General features: G+C 45.2%; 1 protein-coding gene across 3 annotated transcripts in view; it reads right to left on the bottom strand.

Annotated features, from left to right (window-relative positions):
• Window positions 1-11409, bottom strand: part of ATP6V0A2 (ATPase H+ transporting V0 subunit a2) — a 36703-nt gene extending 25294 nt beyond the window's left edge. The window contains exons 1-5 of one of the 3 annotated variants that reach the window (XM_032602464.1): window positions 11078-11409; window positions 5706-5784; window positions 3617-3714; window positions 1468-1605; window positions 348-436 (exon numbers count right to left, since the gene is read on the bottom strand). In XM_032602464.1, coding sequence (XP_032458355.1) covers window positions 348-436; window positions 1468-1605; window positions 3617-3714; window positions 5706-5784; window positions 11078-11194 — 521 coding nt within the window. In that variant the 5' untranslated portion in view covers window positions 11195-11409. Of the gene's footprint in view, window positions 1-347; window positions 437-1467; window positions 1606-3616; window positions 3715-4583; window positions 4726-5705; window positions 5785-11077 lie in introns of those variants that run through there. The other 2 variants (XM_032602466.1, XM_032602467.1) reach the window with 2 other exon arrangements.
• Window positions 11410-14666: the final 3257 nt, after the last annotated feature.

Below are 14666 nucleotides of genomic sequence, written 5' to 3'. Positions count from 1 at the left end.
ACTCAGTTTAGCCCCTATGTTTCCACCAAACGAAACAGGACTTGACGCTTCAATGACCAATCATTTTAGGCTATGGAGTAACGAAGAATGGCAAAACTGGCATAAATTCCTTCTTTCCACCTCATTATACCGAAAGAAGAAATTCCCATCGTATTTAGCTAAAAAGTCAATACAGCTGAGTGATTCAACTCAACAAATACAGGAGTACAGTGTTTTCTTAAACAAATATTCACTTTCTTTCATTCCACCACAGGCTTTCAGATGGTGGCCGTGCTTCCACTCAACACAGCTCGTCTCCCACTGACAAGAAGGACAGTGTAAAGCTCGACCCGCCAGTTGTCACTTACCCCAGTTTTGCTCCCAGCCTCTGCATACAGCTGTAGTCCAACAAAGAATCGTTCTCCAAGGGAGGGAATTCTTCGTAAGTGGGTTCAAACTACATAGAGATATGAAACCAAGTGTGTCTCACTGAAAGTGACACTTTAATTCTCAAGTCGTGTTTCCAAACAAGTTTGCAGGGCATGGGAACTCAGATCTGGGTGCCAAGGCCCCAAGGTAACTCAGACACGTAACTCAGCTCTGATAGATAAGGAGCATAACTTCCCTGTCCCTTATTTGTAAGCTAGCTGAAGACATTTACTTAAAAGTATAGTTATAATTTATGTCATTGCCTTAATCCAAAACAGAGTAACTGTATCAGAGGTCACCGCTACAGGAAGTGAAACAAAGTTCATAAGGGACATACTTCTCCCCTCTCTGATACTCAGCTGAGTGCTGTACTACTGCATAGGCTGTTCTTTATTCCCATAGAGATTTTTTTTTTAATTCCATTACTCTCAGCAATTTGAGAAGGAAAAAAAAACAAACTAGATTTTAGAGTTTGACTTCCAGTGTTCAATTTTTTCTCATGATCATAAGATTTTTTCAACTGCAAACGAAAGCATTTCATGAATAGGAAGTGGTTATGTTTAAAACCAAACAACAAAGAAGAGGCTTAAAGCTTCTTTTAATGTCATATAATCCAACTGAAAGATAAAGGTAAGATCAAAATGTATCTCATTTTTTTAAAATGTATCTCTTTTTTTTTTTTTTTTTTTTTTTTTTAAATTTTTAGCTGCGTTGGGTCTTCATTGCTGTGCGCAGGCTTTCTCTAGTTTCGGCGGGCGGGGGCTATTCCTTGTTGAGTAAGGAGTATCTTTTCCAATGAGGAAGTCCCTCTATCTCTTTTAAAAAGCAACACCTCTACAGGAGTTGGTAACAAAACCCGAAACTTTACGGGAATGAGAATTTTATAAAAGAAATATACTTCTGGGACTTCCCTGGTGGCCCAGTGGTGAAGACTCCACGCTTCCACTACAGGGGGCACGGGTTTGATCCCTGGTCAGGGAACTAAGAACCTGCGTGCCGCGTGGCGCAACCAAAAGAAAGAAAGGAAGAAATGCACTTCCTCCCGAGCATCGCCAGCACCTGCACGTCGCGCCTGACGAAGGCCTTGCTCACTCGCAGCACGTGGGTGTACTCGGTCAGCTCCAGAAGGTTCTTCCTCAGCCTCTCCTTGTTCTTCGTGACCTCCCTCAGCTCAGCCTCCAGCTTCTGCAACTGCTCCTGAAATGAAACGGCAGCAGGGTTAGTTCCAAGTCTGGTTCTAATACGCTTTTCACAGTACCCCAGAACTAGTAGAGGTTTTAAAAAGCCATAATGTATGAGAGTTTGATAGGGATATGAAAACAGCCACAGGTTTTTTGTTTGTTTTTTTTTTTGCGGTATGCGGGTCTCTCACTGTTGTGGCCTCTCCCGTTGCGGAGCACAGACTCCGGACGCGCGGGTTCAGCAACTGTGGCTCACGGACCCAGCCACTCCGCAGCATGTGGGATCTTCCCGGACCGGGGCACGAACCCGTGTCCCCTGCATTGGCAGGCGGACTCTCAACCACTGCGCCACCAGGGAAGCCCCACGCACAGGTTTTTAAAGTCCATCATCTGCTGCTTCATATTAATTCAGGTACCTGTGATGGCAAGCACGCAGATGCCATGATGACTATGAGTGCCCTACGGCTGGACCCAATCTCTAATCTCAGGTCCTGTCATTTCTTCTGGTTTCCCTCCATCTGCTTATCCATTACCAATACACCAAAGAGTTTTCCTTTTTCAAGACTACATTTCCTTTTATTCGCAACACAGAAAAATTTTAGGTAATCTTTCCCAAACATATTATTCCTGGTCTCTAGCTTAAGAGTTTCTATGCAGCTTCACTTAACACAATTAATTAAGCATAAAGATACTTGAGAACAAATCTTCTTTAACAATTAGTTATATACCAAGCATCCTTAACAATCCTTAAGTATTAAAATGATAGAAGCAGAAATCTGTAAAACAACCCACGGTATTCAGACAAATCACCTGACACGCTACATTCAGTACTTGTGTTCTGCCTTATATAGACGATAAGCAGCCGGTAATCACTACATGTGTAATTACATCAAAAGCAACACACCAGACAGGCCAAACCAGATGACTGCTCTCATCTGACTGTACAGTTCTCTCTAGAGTCCATTCATACACCAACTGTTAAATGACATCCTCCCAGAAAAACAAACAGAGCAGCCAGCAATGGAATGGTCCTAATTATACAGTACCAATTGTTTTAGAAGAGCTGTGAAGGGCTCTAGTCTATTTCCCAGTGTGATGAATTATCAGATGACTAGAGCAAAACCTCAGGAGATAATTCATGGGGGGAAAGGGGGGATGCTAATGTACAAGCCTGTGCTCTCACGGTGGTGGGGGACTCCAGAAGAAGGAATCTCATTTGCTGCCCCTGGGGAACCACCTGGCACCTTCACACGAGCTTCTGAAAGTTAGAGGGGGAAGGGTCAGGGTGAACTGGGGAGAATGCGAAGGGCACAGGCCTGAAGCCTCCATGACTTGCAGCAGGAGAGGCTTGCTAAGGCCTGCACAGGCCCGGAGGTCACATCACATGAGCCCAGATCTCACAACCTAACTCTTGTTAGTCTCTGTTCAATACCACCTGTCTTACATTTTTTTTTTCTAATATATATATTTTTTTAATTTATTTTTATTTTTGGCTGCGTTGGGTCTTCACTGCTACGCACGGGCTTTCTCTAGTTGCAGCGAGCGGGGGCTACTCTTCGTTGCTGTGCGCAGGCTTCTCATGGTGGTTTCTCTTGTTGTGCAGCACAAGCCCTAGGCGCGCGGGCTTCAGTAGCTGTGGCTCGGAGGCTCTAGAGCACAGGCTCAGTAGTTGTGGCACACGGGCTCTACAGCGCAGGCTCAGTAGTTGTGGCGCAGGGCTTAGTTGCTCCACAGCATGTGGGATCTTCCCGGACCAGGGCTTGAACCCGTGTCCCCTGCATTGGCAGGTGGATTCTTAACCACTGCACCACCAGGGAAGCCCTGTCTTACATTTTAAAAGAAAACCGAATTCCAGTTAAAATTTATCACATATAACCTGTTACTGAGAATTAACCATAATACGGTCTTTTGCTTTTCATTCCACAGTTTTGAGAAGAAAGGCAGAAAAGCACAAGACAATATAAAGTAAGTGAATAAGCAGTCTCTGAGGTTAGTGACCTAAAACTGCTTCTTCAGAAACCAGTTACCTGCATTTCGAGCACTTGTTTCAGGGGTGGTGCAGGAGGACTGGTCTCTCCCTCAGGGAGGGGAATATCAGCTCTATTAATTTCCTGCACCAAATATGCTGTGGAAATAAAAGTTAAACAAATTAGACTCAAAAACTTACTACAGCACATTTCAGTGAGAACATTTTACATCCCAACCTTTCCCAGGTCATCTAAAAACTAATGTCTAAATGCATAAAATCTTGCCTGTCCCAACTGACTGATAGGATGCCTTTTGCAGCCTTGTTTCCAAAGATCTGCAAAACAATGCTGCCTAGAGAGATCAGCGTGCAGTGACAAAACAAACAGTAACCTGGATACACATTTTCTGAAATTCCCCACGTCCTTCATTTCTAAAACTCTAGTTAAAGAACTTTGGAGTCACAGTTGCCTCTGCACCTGTATAGGAAGCAGAAGGTTAAGGACACACTTGGAAGTGCAGGAATAATCCAATGATGGACCTATAATCGTCCCCACCAGAGACGTCAGTGCAACCTCCCTGCAGACACCATTAGGAGGAAATACACATCCATCAGGAAAAACACATCCTCTATCAGTCTCCTCTATAAGGAGAAGACCACAGGACAGAAAGTCAGGTTCTCCTGAGTCCCCAGTTAGCAGTGATGTTTTAACTTACAGCAACTTACGCTGCCTTCTCTACTTACATTAAAAACTAGATTCATGAAACTAATAATGAACCAGCCAAAAAAAACTTAATTTCTTTAGTTTACATTTTCAGTTCCATGAAGCGTTCTTTTCCTTAGGATAAAAGTCATAATACCTGGTAAAGTCATTACCAGATATAATGTTTTGGAGAAATGTTAACTAGTTATTTTATTAGAAAGAGAAAGAGAGAAAGAAAAAGAGAAAGAAAGAAAGGAAGGAAGGAAGAAAGGGAGAAAGGGAAGGAGGAAGGGAGAAGGGAGGAAAAAAAGCGATGATGTCTTACCCATAAGATAGCAAAGGAAGCACTGGGTTTAACAGCTTTCTGGAAATGGATGTAAATTTTTTTAACCTATTTTTTATACCTAAATTTACTTGAGAGTTCATTTTCTTTTTAAGTCTGCATTCTTTTTGAAATAGTCTAAGCTACAGGAAGTCCTGGACAAGTCTAATGTGTTGTCACTCCTGCCCCGCCTTTGAAAACTCATTCCAAATATACGACCTGTCCAATGACTTATATATATGGCAAGGATGGGGATGTGGTATCACCCTACCCTACATGATCCACACAAATAACTGGGACCTCAAACAATATGCAGACGACTAGACTTCAGATGACTAACAGGTTTCTTTCGATCTTAAAAATCCCCAATTAAAAAATATAAAATCCACAATAATTAACTGCTATTAGAAATCCTTCCAAAAGTCATCTTCTCTCCCCTCCTCAACACTCTCACTCCCAGGTTTTTCTGTTCATCCCTCTAAAAACAAATTTGGTACTTTAGACAATTACTGGCATCGTTCCCCCCCTCTCTATTTCAGTCAGAATTTCAAGGTTTGAATTGATAAAAGACTATTATATTTTAGGCTAAGATGTTAAAGGTTTTACGGCTGAGTTTTAATGGTTAACAGTCAGAGAACACTGATCTCTGCAAAGGAAGCCCTGAAAAAAAGGAAATTATAACCAATGTATCTGCCATTTCCTACCTCCCCTGTTCTCTGATATAATTTTAAGTAATCTATTAATGTGTATACAATGTTTTTAAGTTATAATAGATTACAAGGGATTGGTAAATAAATTATAGCACATTAATACCATAAAATACTATGCAACCATTATAAACAATGATGAGTCAATCTGTTTATTGACATGAAAAGATGTTAAGGTACCATCAAATGAGAAACAAAGCTAATAACAAAATAACCTGACCATTATGTATGTAAATCCTTACTTTTATAGATGAACAGTAAAAAAATATATAAACCTACATAATAGTGAATACATGAATGGTGAGAATATGGACGACTTCTTTTTTCCTTTCTACTTGTCTAGATTTTCTAATTTTTCTAAAGTGAACAAGGTTTACTTATATAACAATAATTATTTAAGTTATTAAAATAAACTTACCCAATATTCGCTCCAGTTCTTCACACCTCTTCACCTCACCAACAAATTTTCTTTGGAAAGAACTTACATTCTGGTTCAGCTGAGAAAAAGATGAAAATTTTGCTTTGAATTTTCTACAATTTAAAAATAAACTTGATTTTATAAATAAAATATGATAGTCAAGGGTTTGGGGGGAAGCACATCCTTGTATACTACTGAATAGGAGTATAAACTGACACATCTTTTCTGGAAAGCGATTTGGCAACTGTCACCAAAAAAAAAAGCCTGAAAAGTATCCTCTGGCCCAGAAATACCCCCTGAAGAAATTCAACCTAAAGGAACAAACTATGGATACGGACCAAAATGTATCTAAAAGAGCATCCACCTCAGGGATAGAGAAAAAATGCTTAACAGTGGAAAACTGGTTAAAGAAATCACAGTCTACATCCACACTGGGGAACACTACTCAGCAGTAAAAAGGAACAAACTGACAAAACAACAGCACAGAGGATGTTCAGAAACATGATGTAAATGAAAGACAGAAGACCACATATTGTGTGACTCCATTTCTATGAAATGTCCAAGAAAGGAAAACCTAGAGGCAGAAAGTAGGTTAGTGATTGCCTGGGTCTTGGGGTAGGGAGGGGGATGACCTGTAAATGAGCATAAGGGACCTTATTGGGATGACGTGACGGCCTAAAACTGGATTGTGGCAATGGACGTGCTACTCAGAAAATTTTCTAAAAACCAACGAATTGTACACTTGAAATGGGAGAATTTTATGATATACATCAATAAAGTTGGATAAAAATTATGGTTTGGTAATATAACTGATTACTATGCACTTATTAAAAAGTATGTTTTAAATGATGAGGTATTTGATTATATTAAGAAATTATTATTAAAATTTTTAGGTATGATAATGGTATTGTGGTTATGATTTTTTTAGGGTCCTTACCTTTTAGAAATTTCTAATAAACTTATTGAAATATTTATGAGTGAAATTATACAACTGGGATTTGCTTCAAAATGATCTTGTCTGATGGGTGGGGTTTTTTGGGGTTTTTTTGGACCACACGGCTTTTGAGATCTTAGTTCCCCAACCAGGGATCAAACCCGGACCCAGCAGTGAAAGCGCCGAGTCCTAACCACTGGACCGCCAGGGAAGTCCCACCATTGGTTTATAATATGGGTCCACAGTTCACTGTTCCCATATACTCTCCCCTTTACTTAACATCTTATCAGGACTTCCCTGGTGGCGCAGTGGTTAAGAATCCTCCTGCCAATGCAGGGGACACAGGTTTGAGCCCTGGTCCGGCAAGATCCCGCATGCAGCGGAACAACTAAACCCACGAGCCACAACTACTGAGCCTGCGTTCTAGAGCCCACGAGCCACAACTACTGAGCCCCTGTGCCACAACTACTGAAGCCCGCGCACCTAGAGCCCGTGCTCCGCAACAAGAGAAGCCACCGTGATAAGAAGCCCGCGCACCGCAACAAAGAGTAGCCCCTGCTCGCCACAACTAGAGAAAGCCCGTGCGCAGCAACGAAGACCCAACACAGCCAAAAATAAATAAATTTATTAAAACAAAAACATCTTACCATATAAAGCTTAAAACCATAAAAAAATTGTAAAACAATATTTAATAAAATGAGGAAATTAGTCATGCATGATTTGTGTGAGAAAAAAGACTAAAGATATTATCAGTGTGGCTCCAATTATCTAAAAATACCTATGTACATACATTTTAAAATATTACTAGAGGGATTCCCTGGTGGCGCAGTGATTAAGAATCCGCCTGCCAATGCAGGGGACACGGGTTCAAGCCCCGGTCCGGGAAGATCCCACATGCTGCGGAGCAACTAAGCCCGTGCGCCACAACTACTGAGCCTGTGCCCTAGAGCCTCCGAGCCACAGCTACTGAAGCCTGCGCGCCTAGAGCCCATGCTCCGCAACAAGAGAAGCCACCGCAATGAGAAGCCCGCGCAGAGCAACAAAGACCCAACGCAGCCAAAAATAAATAAATTTATTTTTAAAAATTAATAATAATATTAGAAAAATAATGTTTGATTGGACAATATGAACCAAAAAGGTAAAGTGTTTGTTTCTAGGTAATGGGATCATGGAAATTAGTATCTCATGCTTCCCAAATTTCCCACAATGGACGTATATTACTTTCACAATTTTTTAAATTACAGTAATCATCCATGTTGAAAGGCATTTGGGGCAAGAATTTTACCTTCACTCCGTGCAGCATTATACTGGGCACTCTCAAAACGGAGAATTAGAAACAGCTTGGCATGAAGCTGCTTGAACAACCTGAGAATGTCTATCCCAAAGGCTTGGTTCTTGTTCAGTTTTTGGAAATTTTTTTTAAAGAGTTAACCAGAAGAAAGATAAAAATTTGAATTTCACTTGTTTGTCACATTCGCATTCATTTCTGGAAGTCATATTAATCCAAAGTAGTAACCACTTTCGAGTCCTAATGATTCAGACACAATCTATCTCAATAGAACTAAGAATGAGCAGAGGAAGCTACCCATCAAAAGCTGTCTATTAATGACATGACTTCTCAGTTTCACTGTCTTTTTCGTCAATATCAAACACTAACTCAAATTGGACCCTATGGTTCCACATATAGAATCTTCAGGAAGAGGCAAATTTCTGTGGCAACAACACACACGATTGGATCTGACATCCACCGTCACCATCTTACACAGTACGCTAACTGTTTTTTTCTGTTGCATGGTTCCTTTTATAAAATTTTGCTTCTATTTTCTTTTTAGGGAGGCAACAGCACCTTTAATTCCAGGCTAACGCTATAAAGTACATTTTTATTTATTTATTTATTTATTTTTGGCTGTGTTGGGTCTTTGTTGCTGTATGCAGGTTTTCTCTAGTTGCCGCGAGCGGGGGCTACTCTCTGTTGCGGTGCGCGGGCTTCCCATCGCGGTGGCTTCTCTTGTTGCGGAGCACAGGCTCTAGGCGCGCGGGCTTCAGTATTGCGGCACGCGGGCTCAGTAGTTGTGGCTCGCAGGCTCTAGAGCGCAGGCTCAGTAGTTGTGGCGCACGGGCTTAGTTGCTCCGTGGCATGTGGGATCTTCCCAGACCACGGATCGAACCTGTGCCCCCTGCATTGGCAGGCGGATTCTTATCCACTGCGCCACCAGGGAAGCCCTATGAAGTACATTTTAGTGCAGATTCGTTTTAACACTAACATTTAACCTAGAAAAACCAGCAGAGGCTGCCTGGTGCTGTTGTGACTGGTATGCACGCCACCCATCTTCCCACTCCAGCAGCTAATGGACAAAAGGTGAACGCTGTCCTCCAATTCCAGACCCTTAGAAAAGAGAGATGGACTTGCCCTTCACTGAGTCCTACTGGTGAGTTGAATAACCTTTCTTTTCCAGGTCTTCTCTTTGGCTGTCACTACAGAAACCCTTGCCCTGCCTCCTCTCCCTTAGAAGGATCACTAAAAGGAAAGGCGGAAACTCTCCAGCCTGTGCAAATCAGAAAAGACGGACGTCAGGGATCCCACCTGGTGAGCACAAAGTCAGGAAGAAATTCCAGAAGAGCAGAAGTGTCAGGTGACAGAGCTTTCTGCACTAGCACCGGTGCTGCTTGACAGTCATCCCAAAGACAGACAGACAGACACACACACACACACACCCCTGAGCTCCGAAAACCTAGCATCACACAAAGAAGAGCTCATTTTAACACGGCAGCTTTATTTTACTTCTGGAAAAAGATGAACTGCACTTTCTTTTTCTTTCCCCAATTTTCAGTTTAAAAGAATCCCAAGTGTCCCCTACTACCTAATGTAATGGCACTCAATGAAACTTGCATCTTTGCGGTAATTAGGGTGTTTGTTCAAACCTCTCAGATTTAAGCTTGATTTAAGCCTCTTGGCCTGAGTACTAACAGGATGGAAGAAATCTACCTGTTATAAAGAAGGAAGCCCATTTCTCTCACAACTGTTTCCTGAATCTTTCGGGTGCTACGAAGTCACAGCTCAGCACAGCAGCACCTGCCAGCAAAGTGGGCACCGCGTGCTGAAGCCCAAATGGCTCCAGGAACCAGGAAGAGCTGGGCCTTCTCTGCAGCCTCGCCTCCCACTCAGGAGTTTCTCTCTGACCTGGCAGTTGCCTTGTGAGGCCAACCCAGGGATCAACGACACCAGATCTTAGGTACGGGTGGTTCCCTCTTGAAACTAAGGAGCCCTCAGAAAGACGAAGGGAAACCAGAGGAGATGAAAGCTGGGTCCCAGGAAATAAAATGTTCATCCAAGTGAATTCCAGTTCAATTAGCAAAGGTCCTGCTTCATAATCTCCCTTTCACACTGCTCTTTTCCTTCAGGGCACTTATCACAGTTCATAATCAGTGTGTCTCTCCTACATTGTGAGCAACAAAAACACAGGGACTTTGTCCACCCTGCTCACCCCTGAGTCCCCAGCACCAAACTCAGTGTCTGCGACAGAGCAAGCACTCAATGAAAGCTTGTTCATTCATTCCACAAAGGCATACTAGTGTCCACAAAGTCAGGGACTGTACTCAGGAATCAGGAATAAACAAGGCAGGCAAGGCCATTACCCCACACCCCGGGGGGGCTGACAGTCCACGGTGGAGACAAACAATAAATAAACAGATATATAAACAAGGGTTTATTACTACTTGCTGGGAAGACAGGTCTCATTCAACAAATTCTGACTGCACTCCAACTCCTTCCTAGGCAGTGCTGTGTACATCATCAGGTATCGGTGACCAAAAACGACAAAAATCCCGCCCCTCAGGAGCTTACGCCAAATTCATTCCCAGTTCAGGCTCCTGGCTCTTCCAGTTCCCTCCACCTGGGACCTTGTTCCCCCACATCTTCCCAGCGCCGGCTCCTGCCCATTCAGGTCTCAGCCCAAGAACACTTCCTCAGAGAGACCTCTCTGACCACCCCCAACTGAGGCACTATCTCATCCCCCCGTTTTATTTTCTGTATAGCAAACATATTCCTGTTTACGTATTCATTTGCTTAATATTTCTCACGTTCCCCCCGCCCCGTAAGTTCCAGAAGGGCTCCAAGAGGCCTTATCAGATTTGTTCTCCCGCTTAGCCCAGTGCCTGGCCCAGAGTCGGTGCTCCGAAGCATCAGATGGCACGACCCGAGTGGACGAAGACGACGCGGAGCGTTCCTAACTAACCCGGCCCGGGCGGCCGCGGACCAAACATTCGGCGACCCTCGGCTCGGGCCCCGCTCTGCGGAAGTTCTGGCCGGAAAGTGGACCTCAGCTTCCCCGTATGGTAAATGGGCGCCCAGGCGCCCACGGAAAGGAGGCCCGAGCGAAAGCCTCGATGCGGGAGTTCCGCGGGCAGGTGCGGCCCGCATCTCCCGGGCGACACTCACGTCTCGAAACTGGACCAGGCCCTTCTCGCCCAGGGCGCTGAGGCACTCGTAGGCCGTGCCGGACTGCAAGAAGAGCTGCGCCAGGCACATGGTCTCGCTCCGGAACAGGGACCCCATGGCTGGCCGGCCCGCGCCCCCGCGGGGCCCGAAGGGCGGCAACGGCTCCGGGCCGCGCGGGCCCGCACGGTCAGCTGGGGCGGCCCGGAGCTCGGGCTTCTCCTGCGGCCTGGCCGTAGCCCCGCACCATGGGACTCCGGTCTGCACCAACCAGCCCCGGTCCCGCCGCCGCGGACGCCGCTCCAGGAGCAGCCAGAGCCGCCCTCGAGGCCCCGCCCCCTGGCTACAGCCGGTTCCGGTTCCGCCCCCCCCCCTCCGCGCTCTCGCCCCCACCACCACCACCCACCCCGCCGGCCGAGCAATGGCGCCCGGAGTTGCGGACGACGGCAGCGCAGGCTGCGGGGCCAAACGGCGCAAACCCGGCGGCATTGCGGGGGGTCACGGAACCTGTCCGGACTCCGACCAAAAGCTGCCACTCGCTCCGCTGTTCACAGCTTTTTAAAAGGAGTTTTACTGAGTTTACGTGCCATAAAGTTCACCGGACTAGAGTATACAATTTTGTGATATTTAGTAAAGTTACAAAGTTGTGCAGCCATCGTCACGATCAATTTTAGAATATTTCCATCAACCCCAGAAGGATTCCTCCTGCTCGGCTGCAGTCAATCCCCTTCCCGTCCCCAAGCTCCGGGCAATCGCTAAACAACTTCTTCTCCATAGATCTGCCTGTTAGGATATTTCCTATCAACAGAATTACACCCTGTGCGGTGTTTGCAGCTAGCTCCAGCCGCTGGCTTTTCTCTGGGGTCCTGGCCTGTGTGCGGACCAGAAAGCAGGGTCTGATGCCAGGCTGCTCTTGCCTTATACGCTCCTGCACACAGCAGCTACAGAGATCTCTGGCAGGACGAAAATGGGATGTGAGCCTACTGAAAATCCTCTGGCTTCTCCCACCGCGTTCAGAGTAAAATCCAAACTTTTCACTACGGCCAGCAAGACCCCAGCGGGTCTGGCCTCTGATTTCCACAAGCCCTGGTCTCCACCTGCCTGCCCTGGGCTCCCTTTACTCCCCTACTCTTTCTTTCTTTCTCTTTCCAGGTGGGTGCACTTGAACTTGCTGACCCTTCCCGTCTCTGCCTAGAATACCCTTCTCCCAGACCTCAAAATTAGCTCCTACAAGTCTCAGCTCAAATGTCCCTGCCTCTGAGGGGCTGTTCCTGACCAGTAGCGGGAGTAGCCCTACCACCCCACTCCACCACAGTCCTGTTTTATTTTCTTCATAGCACCTACCACCGTCTGACATTATCTTCCTTTATTGCGGGTTTTCTCCCACTGGAAATGTAAGCTCTGGACAAAACAAGTTGCCTGCCATTTCAGTAAACAGAGGACGTTGCAGCCATCAAGCCCTCAGCCACTGCAGCTGCCCCCAGTCGTTCACCCTGCGGGGATTCAGAATGGAGAGAAACAGGATACTGACCCTACATAGTTAAGATGCATATCAAAGGAAAAATTTTCCATGACCCCAGACTCTTGCATCTTCCCATACATAGAAAAGCACTAAAATCCTTAATTTGTGATGACTGTTTTTTTATGATTAGCAGTAATCTTTTGATGTTCAACTACTTGTTTTTTTTTTAAACAGAAACTCCTGGCTCTTCCTTTACCTCTTCCAAACAGCTCCTCAGCTGAGAGGCTGCTTTCCAGAGCTGTAGTCCTCAGTAAGATCCCCAAATAAAACAGAATTCTCGGGACTTCCCTGGTGGCGCAGTGGTTGCGAGTCCACCTGCCGATGCAGGGGACACGGGCTCGTTCCCCGATCCGGGAAGATCCCACATGCCGTGGAGCGGCTGGGCCCGTGAGCCATGGCCGCTAAGCCTGCGCGTCCGAAGGCTGTGCCTGCAACCGGACAGGCCACAACAGTGAGAGAGGCCCGCGTACGGCAAAAAAAAGAAAATAAAACTCTCAACTTTCAGATTGTAGGTTTTTTTGTTTTTTTTCAGTCAACAGCTCCACTGGACGAGGGGCACTGTCTTGGTATCTCCAGTGCCCAGCACAGTAGCCACTCAATAAATACTTCCCAAATGCATATATGAATGTATAAGCTTAGAAAAGGCAAAACCATATAGTATGCTCCCCCCCCCACCCCGTTCTACTGCCAGAGTTTTTCCCTTCTTGCGTACAAATTCACCCTAACAAAGCCCACAAAATCAGGCTAAATTACCTGTCATTTGGAAATTTTAAGTTAACTTTCCAGAGCTAGTTATACTAACTGCCATAGAAAGACTTTCTGAATCTCTGCAATGAGTCAGTTGGGTATTTCGTTTTCTTTGACAAAAAAAGACAATTTCAACTCCTAGTGGGTGTAATCACCTCAACCCACAGAGATCCACATCAAAGAAAGAGGCAGAGCGGGGAGAAATCCAGTGTTTCCACGGTGTGATACAAACAGTGGTACTTGGGGGGAGGGATTTCTTATGTTATTTGTTACATGTTTAATATGAATTAGGAAAAATAGAACTAGATTTGTAGATTTAGAGGGGAAGGAATATTTGAAACTCCTCTGGGCAAGAATGCTGAGCGAAGATGCAACAGCCAGGAATTCCCTAGCGGTCCAGTGGTTGGGAATCTGCATTTTCACTGCCGAGGGCCTGGGTTCAATCCCTTGTTGGGGAACTAGGATCCCACAAGCCGCACGGTGCGCCCCGAAAAAAACAAACAAAATGCAACAACACAACATAGGTAGCATCGGGATGTCAGGAGGCACTCAAAATTCAATCAAGCAGAGTGAGAGGGAAGAGACCCGCTTTTCAAAATTCAGTTTATCCACGGTGCACAAAGTCCATGTGAAACGATGACTACGTTTATCTGGCCCACAAAGAAACCTCACTGGACGTGGCCGTGTGGCCGCTCTTGGGCTGTGGTGGGAGACGTCCGTTCTGCTTCCCTGCTTCCCTCCCCCGGCTGCCTCGTGCTGTCTGTCCCCCAGGGGGCCCCAAGAGGAATTTCTCTCAACTAGGAAAAACTGTCCTTCCTTGAAAGCCAGCTTGTTTTTTAATCGATGGGCCCCATGATTCCTATAGCTAATCATATTTTGGTTTTTTGGCAAACTGAACATTACATGAGGGACCTGCCTTTGCTAAATGCAAGGTCTTTGGCGTACTGTCTCGGGGGCTTGTGTTCTCTCCTAGTTCTGTTTACTTACCTAGTCATGTCCCCCTCCTGCAGCCCCCCCCCCATCTTGCCTCATCCATTTTCTTAGACTTTTGCACTAATATACGCTTTTAAAGGCTTTAATGCATTCTTAATCCTGTCTTTGGAACAGTGGGAACTAACCGGATCAACATAAATATATTAAAAATTAAAAGACTGACTCTCTATGGTGCAAATAACATTTGGACCAAAACTCCTATGACTTTCATCATTTGTGAAAAAACTAAAGTTCCTAATAACGTTTATTGACTCGGTTGACCCTCTCCTGCATTTTGCTCAGTCTGGTATAGCGGTGAGGACGCCCGTTCTGCATTGCTTTGAACGTCTG

Source organism: Phocoena sinus, chromosome 14, assembly GCF_008692025.1.
Source record: "Phocoena sinus isolate mPhoSin1 chromosome 14, mPhoSin1.pri, whole genome shotgun sequence".
Lineage (NCBI taxonomy): Eukaryota > Metazoa > Chordata > Mammalia > Artiodactyla > Phocoenidae > Phocoena > Phocoena sinus.
This window is presented reverse-complemented; position numbering and strand designations above follow the sequence as displayed.